The 22,148-nt window shown below is 42.6% G+C and overlaps 1 protein-coding gene across 1 annotated transcript in view; it reads left to right on the forward strand.

The window, feature by feature from the left end:
• The first annotated feature begins 2,271 nt into the window (after positions 1 to 2,271).
• LOC116240945 (alpha-2-macroglobulin-like protein 1) overlaps positions 2,272 to 22,148 on the forward strand; it is a 29,569-nt gene continuing 9,692 nt past the window's right edge. Inside the window, exons 1-25 of the mRNA XM_031611520.2 lie at positions 2,272 to 2,426; positions 3,062 to 3,245; positions 4,410 to 4,454; positions 4,767 to 4,911; positions 5,614 to 5,666; positions 5,957 to 5,977; positions 6,490 to 6,649; positions 7,228 to 7,312; positions 7,711 to 7,825; positions 9,103 to 9,208; positions 10,002 to 10,111; positions 10,873 to 11,037; positions 12,786 to 13,016; positions 14,832 to 14,895; positions 15,424 to 15,569; positions 16,129 to 16,275; positions 17,568 to 17,741; positions 18,838 to 18,943; positions 19,493 to 19,601; positions 19,691 to 19,916; positions 20,109 to 20,235; positions 20,374 to 20,495; positions 20,647 to 20,698; positions 21,004 to 21,087; positions 21,675 to 21,851. Coding sequence (XP_031467380.2) covers positions 2,359 to 2,426; positions 3,062 to 3,245; positions 4,410 to 4,454; positions 4,767 to 4,911; positions 5,614 to 5,666; positions 5,957 to 5,977; positions 6,490 to 6,649; positions 7,228 to 7,312; positions 7,711 to 7,825; positions 9,103 to 9,208; positions 10,002 to 10,111; positions 10,873 to 11,037; positions 12,786 to 13,016; positions 14,832 to 14,895; positions 15,424 to 15,569; positions 16,129 to 16,275; positions 17,568 to 17,741; positions 18,838 to 18,943; positions 19,493 to 19,601; positions 19,691 to 19,916; positions 20,109 to 20,235; positions 20,374 to 20,495; positions 20,647 to 20,698; positions 21,004 to 21,087; positions 21,675 to 21,851 — 3,022 coding nt within the window. The 5' untranslated portion in view covers positions 2,272 to 2,358. The remainder of the gene's footprint in view (positions 2,427 to 3,061; positions 3,246 to 4,409; positions 4,455 to 4,766; positions 4,912 to 5,613; positions 5,667 to 5,956; positions 5,978 to 6,489; positions 6,650 to 7,227; positions 7,313 to 7,710; positions 7,826 to 9,102; positions 9,209 to 10,001; positions 10,112 to 10,872; positions 11,038 to 12,785; positions 13,017 to 14,831; positions 14,896 to 15,423; positions 15,570 to 16,128; positions 16,276 to 17,567; positions 17,742 to 18,837; positions 18,944 to 19,492; positions 19,602 to 19,690; positions 19,917 to 20,108; positions 20,236 to 20,373; positions 20,496 to 20,646; positions 20,699 to 21,003; positions 21,088 to 21,674; positions 21,852 to 22,148) is intronic.

Below are 22,148 nucleotides of genomic sequence, written 5' to 3' on the forward strand. Positions count from 1 at the left end.
CAAATTCATTCTTTGTGATGTCAGTGGATTTTGCTTTGGGGTTGAATTTCTTCTGTAGAACTTCCTCTTTTACTGCAACTTTACTCCTGCCTTTAAGCTTCTGGCCAGATCAACTCATGGCTCCATGCATAGTCCTGCCAGTGCCCCTCACTTCTCTATGAAATAAGGGAAGAATTTTAGCACTTTATTATCTTGTAGTTTTCTTTCTGTTCCCATGTAATTTCATCAGCAGCCATCTTGGAGACACAGAGCCATGGGGGATGCATCTGAAATTAGACCTGTTTTCTGTCCTGCTAGTTTTGGCTTGAACTCAAAACCCTGTTGATTTCAGAGAATCAAATATGTTCCCAGATCAGTGACAGAGAGTGCTTTAAACCTGCAGCACTGACTATCTGAATGTCAGTGCTAGGTTAAAAGCATACATTCTTGCTACATTACTTTGTTATCTAAGAGAGTGGATATCAAACACGCATGTAGAGACCATGCCAAAGTAAATTCAGGAAACTGGGATCAAAGAGTGGGCAGGCAAAAAATTCATTCTATATTGTGCACCTTTGGTTGTGTTCTGCAAAAATACAGCTAGGGCCAGGGCAGGATAAAGACAATCACCTTCAAATAAGGTTGTATCTAGAAGGCAAATAGATTCAAGTCCTGCTCAGTTCAGCTGCCATTGCTCCCATCTAAGAAAAGTGAAAAAAAATGTTGCAGTGCCTGGTAGGACTTTGGAGGAGATAGGTGGAAATAAGAAATACCTTATGGCTGGATGAAGCTAGCAGACTGGACAACTGGTTTGGGGAAATTTGGTAAAATATGTGGAGCCTTAAAATATATTGCTTTCTTTGGAAAGTTCTTACAGTGAAGCTATAACAGGAGCTTCCAGTGGGTAGAAAGGAGCAGCCCTAGAGAAGGTTTCTGTCTTCTGCCCAGGAAGATCAGACTTGACTTGGATGGATGAGTGAACAGAGGTGGTAACAATGGGAAAGTAGGTGAATTGAAAGATTTTGAATCGAAGCACAGATGAAAAACTGGATAAGGGGAAGATCACTAACAAAGCACAGTAAGAGTACTGAGAATCATTTTGCTGGGTAAAGAACTGTCTGGATGACCAGGCCCGGAGTGGTAATAAATGGAGTCACATCCAGATGGCAACCCACTATGCGTAGTGTTCCCTGGCGGTCGGTATTGAGACTTGTCCTGTTTGATATCTTTATTGATGACCTGGATGAGGTTATTGAGTGTACCGTCAGTAAGTTTGCAGATGACACCAAGTTGTTCAGAAGTGTTGATCTGCCTGGGGGTAACAAGGCCATTGGGATCAATCTGGTCAGGCTGGCTTGTATCAGAAACAGTGTTGCTAGCAGAAGCAGGGAAGTAATTGTACCTCTGTGCTCAACACTGGTGAGGCTGCACCTGGAGTACTGTGTTCTGTTCTGGGCCTCTCACTATGAGAAAGACATTGAGGCTCTGGAATGTGTTCAGAAAAGGGCAATGAAGCTGATGAGGGGCTATGACAAGCTGATGTGTGACAAACCTTATGAGGAGTGGCTGAGGGAGCTGGGATTCTTCAGCCTAGAGAAGAGGAGATTCAGGGGTGACCTTATAGCTCTTTACCTGAAGGGAGATTGTGGTGGGGTGGGAGTTGGCCTCTTCTCACATATAACTAGCAACTGGACTAGAGGGAATGTCCTGAAGTCGTGGCAGGGCAGATTCAGGTTAGACGTTAGGAAATGCTTCTTTTCTGAGAAAGTGATCAGGTGCTGGAACAGGCTGCCCAGGGAGGTGATGAAGTCGCTGTCCCTGGAGATGTTCAGGAAGCTTTTAGATGTTGTACTGGGGGACATGGTTTAGTGGAAAATATTGGTAGGTGGATGGTTGGACTGAATGATCTTCAAGGTTTTTTCCAACCTTGGTGATTGTATGATTCTATGATTTTTCACAAACTATGGATAATAGTTGCTTTGGCTCTCACCCAGTGGTATAGACAGAATCCAGGCCAGCCACAACCGAGATAAGCTTTTCTCCTAAGTCCCCATCAGCCTGAGTTAGATTTCACCCACACCACATCTCCCCCATAGTACTCTAGCACCCCACCACGTGGGATGCCATCTGAATTTAAATGTGGGTGGAGAATGTACTGTGTGGCCTTTACTTTGCCCTTGGTGGAAATAAGTAAATATTAGCTAGTGTCATTAGCCTGGTAGATATAACAACTTCCCTCCCTTCTGTGGACTTAGGAACATTTGAGGGGTATATTTAGGATTTCTCCTGAGGGGTATACTTAGGATTGCTCCTACCCATCAGTACAGGCAGTTCTCTGTCCTGTGAAGATCTTGGCAGCTGTCTGTCCCAGCCCAAGCAATGGGAGCATCAGCACTCCTCTTAGCCTTGACTCTGTTCCTAGTCGCAGATGAAGCAAGCCTGGAACTGTGAGATCATCTTGTTTTGATTTTGGGGCGGGGGAGGCTTTGTGTATGGGTCTGCACTGAAAGATATAGTGCTGAGATATTGCATTGTTTAGTATCACTGTTTAGTTCCTCCATTGGGGGAATCTTGTTATTAGGGAGACTGAGCAGAAGCAACTCCTACTGGAGTCTCAAACACCGCTGTAGGTGAAAACCCTGTTATTTGCTACTGAAGAAGATGCACTAGCATTGTAGCACTGCACTGCACTGCACATACCAAAAACCTATGGAAGCCACAGTTCTTCCCTTTGTTCATCCTGTGCTGGCAGAGGTGAAATTTTGAGTGAAACTGAAGCTTTGGTCACTGAATTTTCAGTATAATTCCTCACACCACCATTTTGTTTCTCTATACTTGCTATTGAGCAGTTGTGTCCTGGCTAATGGAAAGATGATGACAGACATATAAGAGGAGTGATCTGTTTCCATACTGGGCATGTTGCCATTTTTGGGTATGGAAAAGGAGCTGCATTACAATTCTGCAGCCTTTAGACATTTCTGACCTCTGGTTTCTACCTGTTCATGAAAGCAGCAGAGATGGATTCTAGTCTGACTGTCTCTGCCTCTGGATGTTTCTGAACATCTTTTTTTCTCTCTTCTAGTCAGTACATGGTGGTGTTCCCTGCTGTCATTCACCGTTTCCAAGAGGAGAAGCTCTGTATTCACCTCAGCTCTGTCACTGAGGATGTCCACCTGGCTGTCACCTTGGAGGTGGAAACCCAGAATCAAACACTGGTGGAAAAGGATGTGGAGAAGCCAGGCACTTTTGAGTGCATCAGTTTCAAGGTGAGTGTAGCTGTGGTTGCTGACTTATCAGTGGATGCTCTTATTCTCACTTCAGACAATAGTGCTCTCTTGTCATGCTGTCCTTCTCTGCCTTGCCATGGGCTGCACAGGTGAGATGTATTTCCCTACCAATTCCATGCAAAATGCAACAACTCAGCAAAACAGATTGTTGGAAAACTAACTGTTTAGACTAATGCTTGAAAAATCACAGTGCAAGTTAACACAGAAAATACGTTCTTTTCAACCTCACTTCCTCAGAAGTCTGTCCTTCCAGCTCCAAGAGAATGATTTTAGTCCAAGACTGTATCTGTACGATGTGTTGTAGTTGCAGTCTACATAGACATTGAGCTTGCTTTTTGTTCCCTGTAATTGGTGGCACTGAACCCACAATGAACTGGATTTCACCTTGGTAGTCCAGATATTTTGTGGGTGACTTGACTTCCTGTCACTGAAACCTTGCTGCTGTAGTTAGCTAAACTAGCCACACTAAGGCTGTGCCATAACTGCAGAACTTCAGTTACATCTTAGGAGAGCCATGGAGGTCTGTCTGGTGCTGAGACTACAAACTTTCTGTCTTCCTCAGCACCATACTAAATCAGTGTGTCTATGCCCTGATTATCCCGTGGATTCAGCAGAAGTCTAGAAGGGGCTGTAGTCACTTTTAGTTCTTACATCAATAAGACTGTTACTAACAAAGTGTTTGGTGCCAGGCTATAGGAGAGAACAAGTCCTGGTAATGGAAAGCCAGGGACATTTACAGTTAGAAACAAAACAAAAAACAAAACAAAACAAATGCCTTTATCCTGGTAAGCTCAGTCTTTCTGATAGTGAGATATCCAAAGTTTTTGCCTGACCACTGTCTTGTTTCCCATAACTTCCTTGATCAGCTCCACATCTGACCTCCCTGTGGTTTTTCCTCATTTGTCAAAAATCTTGCATTTCTCTGGATGGTGAGAATGACATGTTAGATTGTTCACTCTAACATTCATGAATAGGATGGTGACTCCTTCTCCCATAATATCAAGTTCATTAAAGACAGATTTGTGTAGTGGAATTTGGACTCTGGAATTTGGGAGTTTTTTAAGTGAGGTAATGTCTCACTTCTGGGTTAAGATGAAAAGTCTCTGATGATTTTTTTCTGTTTTCTTATTTCAATCAATCTAGGTGCCAGAGTTAAATTCCTTGGAAACAGTTGCTTCAGCTACACAAGTAAGACACCTCTCTTGGCTGCCTCTCCTTTTACAGACAGGAATTCCATCTGTCTTGCATTTGAGCCATACTCAAGGGGGAAGATGCAGGGTGGGAAAGATTATAAGGGGAGGAAAGACATAGAAAGACACAAGTATGATAAGGGAAAAGGCAGAGAAAAAATGAGGAAACTGAGGAATATGGAATAGACTATGACTAAGAAAAGGAGAGTGGAGGGAAAGAAGGAAGTTGAAGATTTTAGTAGGAAGGGGACCTCTGTTTTGTCTTCAAGCTACTTGAAGTCTTAGACAGTTGTTTTTTTCAATTTGACAGTCAGAAGAGGTGACTTTTCTTCATGTCCTGATACACAGCAGTGACAATGTGCTCTTTGAGGGTTACAAGAAGGTTCTGGTCAAGCCCCAGAAAAGCATAATTCTGATAGAGACAGACAAGGCCTTCTACAAACCTGGAGAAACAGGTGAGGAATGAAGGTGAAGTGGAAATGGGGAGGAATGTTCAAAGTAGCAGCCATATTTGGTGGGATATCGTCATCAAGTACATCAAGCTAAGTTTGTTGGAACTAGAAGAAAGCAGATCTCTATTTTCAGGATTTCCAGGAACAATGTGAATCAGAATGCACTCTTTCAAGCCATACTGCATCAGATGGTCAGCCTGCTGCTCCTGTGTGTCATTCAGGGGAAATATGTCTTGTGATGCCTAAAAGGAAAGCCAGAAGTCTCCAAAACACTGGAAAATATACTGTCATTTTTTGAATACTTGTTTACCTTTAAGTAGACTTTAGATTCACTGCATAGATGCTGTGTGCTTAGTGCACCTCCAAGTTCTATAAATATGGAGACTTGCTCCAGAGCTTTCACAGTATGAACAGACTGCAGAAAGACAAATGCCACTGTTTTATACTTATTTACAATCTTTCCAGGTACATTTATTTTCTACAGCATGCATCTGTATGTATATCTCCTAGACAAAGTTCTAGGTGGGATGGGATGGGGAGATGTTATAGGATAGGTGATAAGACGAGCTGTTTGGGGGAAGACCAGAATACTGCTGAGGTAAACTAAGAGAGACACAAATAATGGAGCAGAGGAAAGGAAAGAGTATTTGTGCAAGGATATATTGCACTCAGAATGCTTTACTCTCCTTTTCTGTATATTTTCAGTGAAATTTCGAATCATGAACCTTGATGATGACCTTATGGTCATTAAAAATGAGGTGAGTATAACCCTGTGCATTTCTAGAAGGAGGAGCCTAAGCATGATATACACTGAGATGCTCATGTAAGGCTCCTTGCATGCTCGTTAAATCATGAGGATAAATGATCTTTGAAAGGAAACCACTCATCTGTTGGCCTCTTGGAGAAAGATTGCAGTGCAGACTGGAACAGGAGGTTCTAGTTATGTCCTCCTCAGACATATAATATAGGATCTGGATGGAGCAGAACTTTTCTGGTGTACTGTTTAGGTCTATACAAAACTGAGCTTGTTTCTCTCTTCTTTTTACAGTATCTCCAGATATGGTTGCAGGTAAGCGATGAATGTCTGACCACAGGAAGATGTCTGTCTCTTCCACTGTGCCCTTTCACTTCTAGACTGGTCTGCACCACAGATATAACCCCATAAATAAGTCAGTTGGAGACCTTTCTGCTTAGTCAGCTTGGGTTCTTCCTTCAAACCAGCTCTCTATGATGCACATAGCTGAGCTAGAAGCAGTAGTGAATCCCAAAAACCCCAAGCTCAAAAACTAGTCTGTATAGAGCAAAAAGCACAAAGCAAAATGTTTAATAGATGCAGCACAGCTGCTTGTCTTTCCTAAGGTATTATGGTGTTACCACTTCCCAGTAAATTTACTGACAGCTTTTGCAATTCAAGAGTTTAGTAAAAGGATACTGGAGGGAGAAGAAATCTCACCTGTGGCAAGAGGTACTATTTCCTGAGGCAAGGGTAAGTCTTGGTAGTGCCTTCTTGTGCCTGAGTATAGTTGGACTACCCATGCTGTCAGTTTGATTTGGTGGCTCTGAATTCTCTTTCCCAAATAGGATCCTGAAAATAATCGCATTGCTGAATGGCTGAATGTGAAGTCAAGGCATGGGATTGTGGATCTATCCTTCCCCCTGGCCTCTGAAGCAGCCCTTGGGGAATATACCATCTCAGTGCAACAAGACATGGCTCAAAAAAAATTCAGTGTTAATGAATATGGTAAGACTTAGACATCAGAAGTGAGGGAAAAGCATTGTGAATATCTAGAGAAAGATGAGGGTGACACGGCCGTGTTCATCAGACTTTTTGTTCTGGGAGAAGAGCAGACAGGGGACGTGATCAGAACCTTTGGAACTCTAGAGGTTCTGCAGCCAGGTAGGGTACAAGGGAAAGGTTGTAGCCTATCATATTGTTCTAGCTGTAGCTGGGCCCTGTAATGAGCTCTTGCTGCTGCTCATTGTTTTCTTCTTCTAAGCAAAATTCAGTCAGCTGCCATAAGAGGAGCAGCATCACATCTTAACCCCATTCAGTTGCAGTGACGTGTAAGAAGAAAACCCTATGCTGTTTACAGTGCTTATGGTTCACTAGGTTGGAGTAGAAAGCAGTTCTTTGTGGAACTGCAGCAGCAGAGGGAGGCACAGACAAAGGAGTAAGTTCTGTCACAGCACAGGAATGAGTAAGCAGGAATATTATATTCTTTCCCCTCGTTTGGACTGTAGCTACAGCAGAATTTCTAATTGGTATCACTTTTTTTTCCTTGATCTGTATCTTTCCATCTTCCATGCATCTGTTTGCAGAACTGACAAAGTTTGAATTAAAGTTTGAGCACCCTCCCTTCATCAGTACAGAGGATGAGGAATTTCAGCTGAAGTTATGTGGCAAGTAAATACCATTGTGATCTGTCTTTTGGCTCCATAATCACCCCCTAGATTGTTAGAAGGAGAGAAGTGGCCTATCAGTTCAGTGGTTTTACATTAACTTTTTGTTGAGGGAGACAAATCACTCTGTCAAGCTAGTTCTTTTTTACATAAGTCATTTACTATGACTCTGAAGGATACTAAGGTTGCTGGTTAGAGGGCACACTTGAGATGGTGGCTTGAAACACATTCCCAGTGTATAGCAGTAGGATGCAAACTGATTTTAAGGGATGATGTTTCTGAGCAAGCAAGATACAATACTCTCCTGGGCTCCACTTACCCCTAGATAGGGCAGGGGACCTGGTTCAAAATTTCTGCTGAAGCAGTTCATCTTCAGGTGTGTTTTCTTCTCCTTTGACACAGGTATACCTATGGAAAGCCTGCTCAAGGGAAAATAGATATTACTTTTATCACATTGTCACAGTATGAAATGCAGAATTTCTCAAATTCTTCTGAAATGAGGAAGCAACAGAGCTGGGTAGGTGAACAAATAAGACAGAGGAAATCATCACCTGATGAAAATGTCTATTTGTCTGTCTGTCCCCTTAGTCTGCCTGATTGCACCCCTAAAGTACAGAAACCTGTTTAAAGTAGTTTCTTCCTACTTGTTAGATATAATCCTGTGACTCTATTCTTTAAATACTGTTTTGGCTGTCCATATCTGACTCACTGTTTCAGGAGAAGGTGTAAATTCTTTAAAAGTAATAGTGTCTTTGGTCTTTCAAAGAGTTTGTATGATATTATGTAGAATCAAATCACTAGTCTATTTAGCCCTGTGTCTGCTCCCACCAATACATGTGGTATCAGAGCATTAAGTCACAGACTCAGTGCACTATGTGTTGCTCTGTTCATACAGTTTATAGATCGTCTTAAGCTTACCAGTGTCCTGTCAAAGATTATGTCCAGTGTTAGTTACACTTTTTTTGCACATTTATGCTCATTATATGCTTGTGGTTAAGCTGCAAGCCTAGTTTTTCCTACAGCTTTTAGATGCACCTTTTTGAGGCTGAAAGTCACAATAAAACATTTTTAAATATCATGCCAGCCAGCAACAATTCTGACTAGAAAAATCCAGATGGATCGCTGCATTTTTATAAATTCATCCAGTAGCAAATTATCTTCATCTGAAACTAAGCTGTAGTCTTAGCTGTGCAAAACGCCAAACTAGTGCCAGCTTCCTCTCACACATCATGCAATAAGCCCTGCAAGGTTCTCAAAAGAACTCAACGGGCACAATTAAAACCACTTTGTCCACCCCAACTCTCATGGCAGACTGTCTGTACCGAGTCTCTGTTTAATGCTTGGCACAGCTCTTGAAATCTGTAACTGGCTGGATGCCCATTTTTAAAATTGTCTCATTAGAGAGACAGTTGTGATTGGAATGCCATCATGTCAGCCTTTATTCACAAGGGCTATAAGGTTTTAGGGAGGAGGCTACCTCTAATTCAGATGGACACATGGTCACTCAGGTGCAGGATCTGGGCTTAGTGCAGTCTCCTTCTGAGTTTTAGACATAATTAACTATTGTATGATTTACCTGAAGAACTTTTTTAATGCTACTTTTTTTGTGACTTTAATCCAAGTGTACAAGTTTCTTCCCTTGCTGTTATCCATGATGGATTTGTGTAGTTATAGGTTTTGAGCTTCCATCTGTTCTGTAAGTATTTAGAAATATTTCTTTAGGATTACCCACTATATATGAAACAGCTCCTCTACCTCCAGATCATCTTTCTCTGTTTGTTTCTGTTTCTCCAGACAGACAAAAATGGCTGTGCTAAATTTACAGTAAAGACAAAGGCTCTGGAATTAAATGAATCTGACAGCTACGTAATTGTAGGAGAAATGGAGGAAATTGGAACAGGTACTGGAGAATATGTGAAGAGTTTCATTACTTGCAGCAGGCTTCTTTCTTTGTTCAAAATTTTTTGGCTTTGACCTCCCTGCAGTAGTGCTGTCTTCCATCATGATGATGGTCTTTATTCTAGTACTTCTATCTATTATTACCAGATTTCCCAATCCTCTCTACCTTTCATCTCCACTAGTAGGTAGATGTCATTTTAGTGATTGCCTGAACATCAAGGTGTTTCTCAGCTAGTTGCAAAACCCTGGAAAAGTCACGGAATAAACCTTCACAGTTCTTTTTAATTGTAGTGCACCATCCTGACAAGCAGTTTGTACAAAAAATCTCTTGTCCTCTCTTTTCCTAAACCTCAGGCAAGTCTGCTTATGTACACTTCTGCTGTCGGGAATCTCATTCTGCTCCTTTTTGGTCTGCCACAATATTGACTATAAAGTGGTAGGTTCTCAGCATGAATGTTAATGTCCCATTGATCTGACAACTGGATGTGTCCATTTTTTGGAGTGCCACACTGTGAGTGGGGTTCTTCAGGCCACTTTTAGGCAATATAGGTAGTAGTTGTCTGTAGCTAAACAATGAATTGATTTCCCTTAATCAGCAATAAAGAGAAATAGGTGCTTATATGCACCCTCTCATAATGCAGATGTCCCCCAAAAGACTGAAGGAATTACGCACTAGCACAACGTATTTTCTCGTCTAAATTTGATTGCCGTATATGGCTTAGAAGTATCCTCTTGTCTTCTGCTTCTCTAAGAGCACTGCTAGAGTTGAATAGATTTCTTCTCTCTCTAAACAGGAGCACAGACTAAGGATTTTTCTGGATTTTCCATTGTGACAAGAATGAAATCTGTAGAGTTTATCAATCTCCAACCATTCTACAAACGTGGACTACCATACACAGGGCAGGTAACATCCATGGGTCCCTTCTCTGAGGATACATCATTGTTTTCTGTTGGCAGAAGGAAGCAATCTTTAATCTATGAGTGAAGCCCTCTATAAAAGCAATTTCTTCTCATCGCCTTAACCTAGCAATTTCCCTGGACAGGAATTTTAAGACCAGCTGCAGTCTCTGCAAGGCTCTTCAGGAGCGGCTCTTGAAACTAGTCTATGTGGTATAAGGATATGGAATGAGTGTGGTGGAAGCAGGGAGACACTACTCCCTGTAGCCATCCAAGTGGTAATGGCAACTTGGCAAATCACTAAAGCTTTGTATATCTATTCATATCTATTCACTAACAGTCATTTCTGATTCAAGTTCCCAGGGTGATGCTAGGACAGCTGTTCCACTGGGGCTAAAAACAGTTCTATCTGAGCCAGTACTAGCTCCAGCATGAACGAAGAAAAGAAACAGCACAGTTAAGTTGCTGGAGACAAGACAGTTTCTAGTCTTCTAAGGTTTTGGAGCATTGTCCAGGAAAAAGCTTAGGATCCAAGTAAATTTCCTTTTCCACCCCCAATATATGTGTATTATTTGGCTACACTACCCTTTATTTCTGGTTCTGAGTTGCTGTACACAAATTCAGATTTTATTTGGATCCTTCCAATCTGTCTGAAAGATAGAAAATTTTGGAAGGACTAATGATAGGAAAAAAAAGAAAATATTAAGCACTAACAGAGCCTTGGAGTGGAGTACAATGGGGATACTAACTTCCTACCTTTGTCTGCAGATGTTCTGCCACAGTAATGACTCTCCCCTCCAAAATGAAATAGTCTACCTAATAATTGATGTAAACGATGAGAAGACACACCTGTCATTCCTCACAGATGAGGAAGGGAAAGTCCACTTCTCATTGAATACCACCAACTGGAATAGCTCACTGGTTTCACTGAAGGTGAGCATCAGCCACAGGAAAAAAGGATCAGTGAAGTAAGGAGGAATGGAAAGTGGAAGACATCTGAGGTGTGAGGCATAGGCTTCTGGCTCCTGATGTCATCTGACTATATCTGTAGAAGCATCTTTAATTACTCTCTGATTCTATCTTCCCCAAGAGACAGGAGGTTTTGTTGAAACAGTTCAGCTAAACACTCATTGAAGGTGCTCTGCTGCCCTGAGCTGGAGCATGATCCTAATCTATCTTTTGTATCCCTTTCACTTTTCTAAAAATGAGTGACTTCACTAAAATCATTCTTTAGTCTGACCACATGAAATCTCTCCTTTTTCTCTGGGATGTGCTGGAGGTGACTCAGCAGAACTGGCAGTTGACATCTGTCTTTGCTGAAGTCCAATTCAAGTGGCTGCCCTCTCCCTGCAGCAGCACATATCTTATTCAGGCTCACCCTGGCAGGTAGCTATTCTTGACCTCCCTTTCAAAACCACATTTTGAAGCACTTGTCACAACTTCTGAATTCATTGTTTCCAGCCTGGCAGTACATGTGTATTCCTACTATCTGCATTCTTGCAGATGGTATGGGATTCATGAGCCAGCAATGTGCCCTAACAGCCCAGAAAGCCACCCATATCCTGGGCTGTATCAAAAGAAGCATGGCCAGAAGGTCAAGGGAGGTGATTCTGCCCCTCTACTCTGCACTGGTGAGAACTCACCTGGAGTATTGCATCCAAATGTGGAGTCCTCAGTACAGGAGAGACATGAATCTGTTGGAGTGCATCCAGAGGGGGGCCACAAAAATGATCCAAGGAATGGAACACCTCCCCCTGCGACAGGCTGAGAGAGCTGGGGCTGTTCAGCCTGGAGAAGAGAAGGCTCTGAGGTGACCTGGTAGTGGCCAGGGGAAATTACAGGAAAGTTAAGGGGAGATACAGGAAAGAAGGGGAGAGACTCTTTAGCAGGGTCTGTGGTGATAGAACAAGGGGAAATGTCTTCAAGCTCTGAGAGGGTAGATTTAGGTTGGATATATGGAAAAAGTCTTTTACAATGAGGGTGGTGAGGCACTGAAACAGGTTGTCCAGAGGTGTGGTTGATGTCCTATCCTTGGAGAATTTCAAGGCAAGGCTGGATCATGCCCTGGGCAGCCTAAATTTGCAGTGCATGTCCCTGTTCATTGCAGGGGCATTGGACTAGATGACCTTCAGAGGTCTATTCCAACTCTAAGGATTCTATGATTCTATGACTCTATGATTTTATGTTTTCCCCTGAGGCAACAGTCTATCCATGGCGAAGTTCCCTAATTTTGTTCGGGCTCTGTAATCTTTTCAAGCAGGCTTTAGGTTTTGTTCATATGTTCACAGCTTTTATTCACAAAGTCCTAGATTCTCTGCAGGGAATAGAGCTTCATCATGCTCTTTTGCTGCCTGTTATACTTCAAGGCATCTAATGAACAATAGTAAGAGAAAATTTGGGTGTTATATTCATGGTAGATAGTTAAAAGTTGATGTTGTGTGTCCTTACAAAGATATAGAAGGAAAAGAAAGATTGGGACAAAATATTAAACTTATATTTTTGCTAAAACTTCATAAGAGACAATGTTATTGACTTCAATATTAACCTTACACAAAAGAACTTTTAAAATATACCAGATATGTAATCTGCCATGTAGCTCAAATACAATCTTAGTGTTTTCAGCTGTCTCAAGCTCTTGTCATGTCATACTGATTGCTTATTCATGTTTTTGTACTCTGAAGGGCACCTACTACCTTGAAAATTACACCATGGACAATTTTGGGCAGAACTCAGGGATTCAGGAGAGCTTCCACTGGCTGAAACCTTTCTACTCTGAGAGCAACAGCTTCCTTGAGATCAAGGCCAGGAATGATGTGATGCCCTGTGATCAAGAGCAGAAAGTGCAAGTAGACTACATTCTTAACCAGAATAAACTCAGCTCTGGAACAGACCACATTGATTTCTACTATATAGTAAGCAAAGAAGACATCTGAATCTCATGGCAAGACCATACTGCTATTTCGTCCTTTTCACAATAACATGTAGATATTATTAGGAAATGGTAAACTTATTTGAGGCCAGTAAAACTGTTTTGTTTTGCCCAGTGCTCTTCAACATCTTTATCAATGACTTAGACAATGAAATTGAGTGCACCCTCAGCAAGTTTGCAGATGACACCAAGCTAAGCAGTGCAGTCAATACATTGGAGGGAAGGGAAGCCATCCAGAGGTACCTGGACAGGCTGGAGAAGTGGGCTGATGTGAACCTAATGAGATTCAACAAGGCCAAGTGCAAGGTGCTGCACTTGGGCCAGGATAGTCCCAGGTATTTATACAGAATGGGGGAAGAGCCCCTTGAGGGCAGCCCTGTGGAGAAGGACTTGAGAGTCCTGGTGAATGAAAAAAAAAACTGGACATGAGCCAGCAGTGTGCGCTTGCAGCCTGGAAGGCCAACTGTATCCTGGGCTACATTAAAAAAGGGGTGGCCAGCAGGGAGAGGGAGCTGATTGTCCCCCTCTACTCGGCTCTTGTGAGGCCCCATCTGCAGTACTGTGTCTAGGCCTGGGGCCCCCAGCACAAGAAAAAAGTGGAATTCCTGGAACAGGTCCAGAGGAGGTCCACTGAGGTGACCAGAGGGCTGGAGCACCTCTCCTATGAAGAAAAGTTGAGGGAACTGAGCTTGTTTAGCTTAGAGAAGAGAAGGCTCCAGTGAGGGATACCTCACTGTGGTCTTCCAGTTCTTGAAGGGAGCATATAAACAGGAGGGAGAACAACAATTTATATGGAGGATAGTGACAGGACAAGGGGGAATGGTTTTAAGCTAAGAGAGGGGAGATTTAGGTTAGATATTCAGAGGAAGTTTTTTATTCAGAGGACGGTGACACACTGGAACAGGTTGCGCAGAGAGGTTGTGGATGTGCCATCCCTGGAGGCATTCAAGGCCAGGCTGGATGTGGCTCTGGGCAGCCTGGTCTGGTGGTTGGCAAACCTGCCCATGTCCAGGGGGCTGAAACTAGGTGATCTTTGAGGTCCTTTTCAACCCAGGCCATCTACGATTCCTTGATTCTGTGATTTTCCTGTTTCCTAGATCCTGTGCCTTCTTCTAGCCTCCAGTTTCTTTGTTAGGACTGTCTTGGTCTAAACTTTATTGGCAGATGACTGCCATTTAGTCTAGTATTTATTATCTTCACATGGGTAGCACTAAAAGATTGGACTGGTTTCTATCCAATAGAGTGCCCTAGACTTCCAACTGTGTGAGGTAGCTGACCTCTCCTTGTCTGTATCTGTACAGGACAGAAATTGAAATTACACAGTATACTGATGTACTGCAGAGGTACGTAAACATGTGCTGATGAAAACCACTTACAGAAAAGTGAATCCAAAGCAAGAGTCTGCCTACAACTTAGCTGTGATGTTATGATTATCCATTACTGAACTGATGAATATCAGTTACTGAACTGGGCTCATTTTTAAGGTTAAAAAAAAATAATTGTATATTAGTAACATGAAGGTCAGACACTGGTTCTTAGTAACAGCTGCTCATGCTAGACTGAGATGTACCTCTGGCTACATGAGTAGCCACTTCTCATGGCCTAACAAACACCTCTAAATTCCCTTCCTAGAGATGCTATCAACATCTCTGCTGAAGAGCTTTTTAGGGCATGTCCTACCAGAAGAACTTCTGTGACAGTATCTGTCAGACATTTCCTTCTCTCTCCTTTCATTCTGTTTACATTCTCATGCTTGCAGAATTCAGGCCCTTCAATGGCTCTTCTCTTTGCTCTTCAGGTGATAGCCAAAGGCAAGATCCTTTTCAGTGGAAAGAAGCAGGTGCCAATCCCGCAGCATGAGAGTAAGTACCTCATGAAAGTTAAGCGCACATTTCAGGGAAGTGTGACTGCCAGACAGTACCAAACACTATACATGTTACTATCAACCACAGGCAGGGGCTATTGGAAGAGCTGTTAGACTGTGGTCCACCTTATTAGATCAACATAGTTACCATTATCATTGGTGCAGTGGCCTTCCAGGTGAGTGTCCTTCTCCAGTCTTGCCTAATTGATCTAATTCCTGACCTTGTGACTTTGCTGCTAGCTTATATCTTTGAGAAGACACAAAATTTGTGTAGTTCATCTGCTCACACAAAGTGCAGGAGGAGGGAAGAGAGATATTTTTGCCAATCTTGAGTCAAAGGATTGGCTACTATTCTAGAATTATTTTTAATTTGCAATCTGTGGCACTGTATGAAGTGTTCCTGTTTACAGGTAGAAAATAATGAATTCCCTCTTCTGATTCCTGTCTCCAGTCAGCTGATTCTGAATGGCATGGATTCAAGTGAGTGCTTTTCCTCTTCTTTTCTCTTCTTTCCTGCATTGTACAGATTTGCATGGCTCCTTTTCATTAACTCTAACTATTGGCAATGACTTCCTGCCTGACATCAAGCTTCTAGTGTACACACTCTTCTTGGATGGACAAGTGGTGGCTGATGTGGAAGAGTTTCCAGTAGCCAAGTGCTTTAGACACAAGGTGAGCAGAAATGCAAAATGGAAGAAGAGGACAATCACATCATTGATATTCTCGGGCCTGTTGTTTCTGGTTCTGTTTTATCTTTAGTCAAAAGGTGTAAATTGGATACCTGCCAAAACAGATGTCCAGTATTTTTTGTCTGAGAAACAAAATAAGTAACCTCCTTTTTCTCTAAATTCCTAGTTTTGCCCTCCCCTACACTGAGTGGCAAGCCCCTCCCAAGGAGTAAATCATGCCCCCTTGACTGTTTTCTCCCTATATTCCCCAGTGATCTGAAAATACAGTGTCCTCTATGCTCTCCCTAATGCAAAGAGAAGTCTGCCTGCCTAGCTACTGAAGAATGCCTAGGCAGTCTTGAATCAGCAGGACAAAGTGGTAGGGGAATTATGACTGGGATGTGTACACTGCAGCCCCAGCAACCTTTCCAATGGTTTTCCAGGATGAACTCTCTCCGCATCTCATCCCTTCCTTATTCTCTTTCACTCCGCTGTCCATACACCTAAGATTCACAGTGTACCATTCTCTAATGATAAGTGTCTGATCCTATCTCCTTTTGCAGGTGGAATTGGACTTCTCAAGCAAGCAGGAAGTCCCAGGGTCAAAAGTCAGTCTGAATCTCAAAGCTGCTCCAGGATCCCTATGCTCTGTCCAATCTGTTGACAAAAGTGTTCTCTTGATGGAGAACAATACCCTAACAGCAGACACAGTGAGTACAGCCTCCCATGACTAGCACCCTTATGTCTGCCTGCCTTCTGTCTCCATGCTTTCACAGGAGGCTCCTGGAAGGAGAAAGCCCATAGGCCATTCCTGGACCCAGATGCATTTTTATGTGGCCGCTCTGGCATTCTCCCTCCTAGGCCTTTTCTGAGTAGTTACTTGTTCTTCATGTTCCTAGTGCATCTGCCTTGTGCTTTGAATCTCTACCTGGAGAGTGATGGAAGCTGCACACCACTGCCAGGGTAGGTCAGGAGAGCAGCTTCAAAGAGATGCAGGTGCTTACTGCTTAGAGGAAAAGCGCTTTCCTCACATAAACCTTCCTTTTTGTTCTTCTACCAGGCAGAGAGGCTAAACTAACCTTAAGTATGTTCTGAATTTTGGATAGTCCTGTGTGAAGTCAGGAGCTAGATTTGATGATCCTTGTGGGCCCTTCCCAACTCACGATAGTCTATGATTAAAAAGTATATTTTGTGCTGGTGGGGCCTTCCTGTGCTTCTGTCCCAGATATTGCCGAATTATAACTATGACTGCTCAGGCTGAGCACTCAAGCAGTTCTTGAGAAAACAGTAGCCAGGGGACAAAACCCATAGTGGCCATGAGGTGACTGGTGAAAAGTGGTCAGGATTTTGTTGGCACCCATGTGCATTTTGAGAATAATTCTGAGAAGATTTGAAGAAACTTATCCTTAAAGCAATCCTGTGGTTCAGTTGAATGAATTTAAGACTTATTAGAACAAAAACATTGCAAGAACTGAAAATTCAGAAGTGTACCAGAGATGATACACATGGGTACGCCTCATACAAAGTTGTAAGATAAGTTAGAGTAGGCCAGCCTGTTACAAAGAAGCCACATCCAAATCCAGAAGGACTTACTGCAGCTGTAGGTAGGCACCTCAGTGTGATCTGGTGTTCTCTTTTACAGGAATACTGTTCTAAGGCACAGCACTTACTTGTAACAGATATATTAAATAATACCCATGAAATTTATAAGTCAGATATGCCAATGCCTTGCACTCAAACTGAGATGTATCCTATCCAGATTTTGCACCTTGGAGTTAAAAGGCTTGAACTGCCAGAGGTGAAGATCTTGAGACTAAGGACTTCTTGCCTACATTCACTCCTTGGGCCTTATGTCCTTAAGATAAGATGAGTCAGTGCCAACTTCCATAGTCAACTATGGAGCTTTATGATGTAAAATATAGGGCTATAGTTTAAATATTTGGCTCATTCACAGAATCTTGTTGGCCAGTTCCTCATAAAGACCTCTGTTTTTTCTTTGCAGTTATATAAGAAGGTCTTTGATGACAGTTTTACAATTGGAGGACGAGGGTTCCCTTATCACCTGGAAGACTTTGATGCATACCCTTGTCTGCCCCAGCAATCCAATCTCATTAAAAAGACTCAGATGGGAGCACCATGGTACCAAAGTGTTGCTGATGTTTTTAATTTGTTTAAGGTGAGACTCTGCACTTGTATCAAACTTTTCCTGAACTAGTGATTGCCACTAAGCCATCCTGAATGCCTACAACTATTTAGTCTTAGTAAACTTCAGCTTCCCTGTCATTCATTGCTGCAGGTTATCTGTGTCATGTTTTAATCCAGTGTACCCACACTCACTTGGGGATTATGGGGGAAGTTAAAATTTAGGAGTAAGCACAGAGCATTCCTCATGCACTGCCCAGAGTCTTAGAATAATAGAATGGCACGGAAGGAACTTTAAAGATCACCTAGTTCTTTCCTCTCTGCCGTGGTTACCAACCACTACATCAGGCTGCCCAGGGCCCCATCCAACTTGGCTTTGAACACCTTCAGAGATGGGGCATCCACAACTCTAGACAATCTGTTTTAGAGCCTCATCACACTCTGAGGAAAGAATTTCTTCCTAACATCTAGACTACATATCCCCTCTTTTAGTTTAAAGCCATTCCCGTTTGTCCTATTACTATCAGACCATATAAAAAATCGGTCAGCTTCCTGCTTATAGGCTCCTCTCACTTACTGGGAGGCCACAATGTGGTCTCCACAGGTCCTTCTCTTCTCCAGGCTGAATAATCCCAACTCCCTCTGCCTTTCTTCAAGGGAGAAGTGTTTCTTCCTTTGATCATCTTTATGACTTTACTCTTGACCTGCTCTAACACCTCCCTGTCTTTCTTGTGCTGAGGGCCCCAGACCTGAATGCAGTACTCCAGACAGGGCCTCACAAGGGCAGAGTAGAGGGGGATGATTAGCTCCCTTGCCCTGCTGTCCATACGTCTTTTGGTGCAGCCCAGGATAGATACAGCTGGCCTTCCAGGCTGGAAGCACACACTGCCGGCTCGTGTCCAATTTCTTATCAACCAGAACCCTCAAGTCCTTGTCTGCAAGGCTGCTCTCAATGTCTATGTATATGTATACAAACAAGCAGAATTTTAAAGTGTTTCAGCTACAAGTTGTTCAGTTACCAACAACCGTGTTATGAAACTTGCTATAATATGAAAATATCTCAAGATATTTTCAACATTCCTTATTGCCTGTTATTTACCACTGATTTACTCTCTTTACTGTTTTCCCAGCTATTGCGCATGAAAATATTAACCAATACTAAAATCAAGAAACCAGTTTCCTGTATGCAACAAAACTTTGAGAGAAAGATGTTGTCTAATAAAGACAGTATTGTGGGTAAGGAATGAAAATTTCAAACTCATTGAGTGAGGGGACTCTCCTGTCCTAATCCTGGCCAGGCTGCTGCTGAGACGTCTGAATTCCACGCTGCTGTGTTTCTCTTTTTTGTGTGTATGAAAGAAATTATGCTTGTGTCCTGTCTAGGTAACCCAGTTAATCAGTAATAGTTAAAAGCTCAAATCTGTGTCCCTTATTAGCTGTCCTTGGATTCTGTAGTCTTCACAGAATATGTAGCTTGCTCTCCACAAGTATTTTCACAGACTGCTTAAAATGGTGTGACTCCAATTAAGTATTCTGTCTCCGTCGTATTCCACACCATAACTTGCTGGATTTGTCAGTCTGAGCCTCAGACCAAAGTCCATTCACCTCTCTCTCCCTAAAACTGTATTCCTTATAGATACAGATCCTGTGACATACTCTCACTGAAAAGCTAACCCTGTATACACAGATTATTTATGGTTTGTGCTAGATTGCCTATGAATGAAGAAGTAATTTCACCTGTTGTGACTTACACTATTTTCTGATGTATTACTTGCTTTTCTGCAGACAGTCCTGTTGTTCATGCCAATCTTGTACCTCAGTCAGATGACACAAAGAAGCCCAAACCACGGACATATTTCCCAGAAACTTGGATATGGGATTTGGTCCCAGTCAGGTTGGTAATAGCCTCTGCCTGCCTTTTTCAGAGATCTTTGGAAACTTCTGACTACTTCTAATCAAGTTCTCTCTCTCTTCCTGTTGTAGTGGTGAAGGTCAAGCATCTTTCCAAGTTACTGTACCTGACACTATTACAGAATGGAATGCCAATATCTTCTGTGTTGCTGATAGTGGCTTTGGGCTTTCTCATTTAGCTACACTTAGGGTCTTCCAGCCTTTCTTTGTAGACCTGTCTCTGCCATACTCTGTGATCCAAGGAGAGATTTTCAGCCTGAAAGCCACCGTCTTCAACTACCTCAAGGACTGTATCCAAGTGAGTATTTCCCAGTCCCATAGCCTTTGTTAGAGCAAGAGCACGAGCCTAAAGGCAAGCTATTAGCTATATACTGGTATCTGGGACACAAAGCACAGTCTCATCTTTTGTGACTCGTGATGTTTGTTCTTTTGATCAGTGCCTGGTACTAATTCTGTGCCAATGTATGTTTGTACACCTCAACACACTCAGGTGCACACCACCCTCATTGAGACTCCAGAACTAAAGGTGGATGCCTGTCCAGGCTGCCAATTCACCAGCTGCCTCTGTGCCAACGAAGCAAAAATCTTTGTGTGGAATGTGACTGCCACTAGACTGGGTGAGGTTAAGCAGAGGGATGTGTGGTAGCTAGTGGGAGGAGGTGTGAAATTTGCCTGCCCCTTTGTCTGATCCCATCACCTGTACGTACAGAACTCTGCTGCAAGTGCTCAGTGATGCATTCTTGTGCTTCTTGCAGGCAAAGTGAATGTCACTGTGAGCAGTGTGGCAGAAGATTCACATAATCTGTGTGATAACAGGGTTGCTGTGACACCGTTGCAAGGAAAGACAGACACAGTGATAAAACCTTTGATTGTGAAGGTTAGTCAGATCAATGATGGAGAATACCTGGGGACAGTCCCATGAAGCTATTAGCAAGAGGAAGTTTAGATCTTTCTTGGAAGCAGACAGGCCTACAGAGGCATGGAGACTTCCTTTCCTACCTTCTGAACTACTCTTTCTCCACCTGCAGCCAGGAGGCATACTACAAGAGAAGACCCAAAACGCCTTTCTCTGTGCTACAGGTATGGAACATAATTCATTGACTGCTATTAGGATGGAAGGGATGGAGCTACTGCAGGTACCCAGAGGTGGGGAGAATTTCCCCGAGAACAATCACCTGGCACTATCCATGCCTGAGATTGTAGATATGTAGTTTCTTCATATCTATCCTCTGCCTGGCAACATTTCCTGTATGAGGCACATATTTTCAGATCTCAGCTTATGTGACTCAATTTCACACTCAGTCTCATTGGGTCCCCTTTGGGTTGCCTTGATTGAGTGTGGTAATTTTTCCATTGAGTAAATTTCTGGCTTTTCCCTTCCTTAGATAACACAGTCTCTGAAGAATTCTCCCTCACCCTGCCTGCAGAAACACTGGAGGGATCTGGCCGAGCCACTTTCTCTGTGATTGGTGATAAAAGCTTTCCTTACTCTTGGGTCCTAGTGGAAAAAGCTTGCACAATGCTTTGGCCTTAATGTAGCACCAACCCAGTTCCTCGTAAGATAAACTGAAGAGTGTGATGACAGCCTTAGAAATGTATATCAAGTAATCTTTTTCAGCAGTTATTCCTCTCATATGGAAGGATCTTAGGTGATCCCCAGGTGTCTGGAGAAGAAGGAGCAAAACAGGATATCTCCTCTTGATGTCTCTCAATCATCCACCTAAAGCAACCAAAAACATCCCTCCAGCTTATCATCTGGCTTGCCTCTATAATTCTTTTCCCTCCTTGATACCTCAGGAATGACAGTTCTCTTAACACTTCCTCAGATCCCCTCAAGTTTTGCATTCCTTGCCTCTTCCCAGAATGATACGTTCTTCCTTTGCTATTCTGGACTTATTCAGGAGAGGCAGGAAGAAATCTAATTGTGATATTACACACATCAGTTTCATGAGGACCTCTTTTTCAAGATTCCAGTAGAGCTTAGAGAAGGCAGGAGTCCTTTAATTGTATATCGCTGAATACTTTCTTTCTCCTTACCCTCCAACTCAAATTTTAGGGGATATCATGGGCCCAGCACTTCAAAATCTAGATCAGCTGCTTAAGATGCCTTTTGGCTGTGGTGAACAGAACATGGTTCAGTTTGCACCAAACATCTTCATACTCCAGTACTTGAAGAAGACTAAACAATTGGACCCAGATATTGAAGTTGCAGCACTCTATTACCTGAGAACTGGTAAACATTGTCCTTCCTTCTATTCTGGGGGAAAAAAAAAAAAAGTGCTGTAAATGTAAATCTAGTGTGGAGCATTTGTTTAATGTGTGAGTGCAAGACAAGAGTGGAAGCAATGCCAGAGCTGTGCCAAAGAAAGATATCACTGAGTATAAGGAAGTGAGTTCAAGAAAGGTAAAGCATCTTTTTGAAGAATCATTATTTCTGTCTCCGGATATTATTGAAGAACTAAGCCTACTTTTCTCAGGAGGGTGTAGGTAATTATTTCCATTTTACTGTGATGCCTGTATTTCATTCTGT

This window comes from Phasianus colchicus, chromosome 1 (assembly GCF_987193195.1).
Source record: "Phasianus colchicus chromosome 1, bPhaCol1.hap1.1, whole genome shotgun sequence".
Lineage (NCBI taxonomy): Eukaryota > Metazoa > Chordata > Aves > Galliformes > Phasianidae > Phasianus > Phasianus colchicus.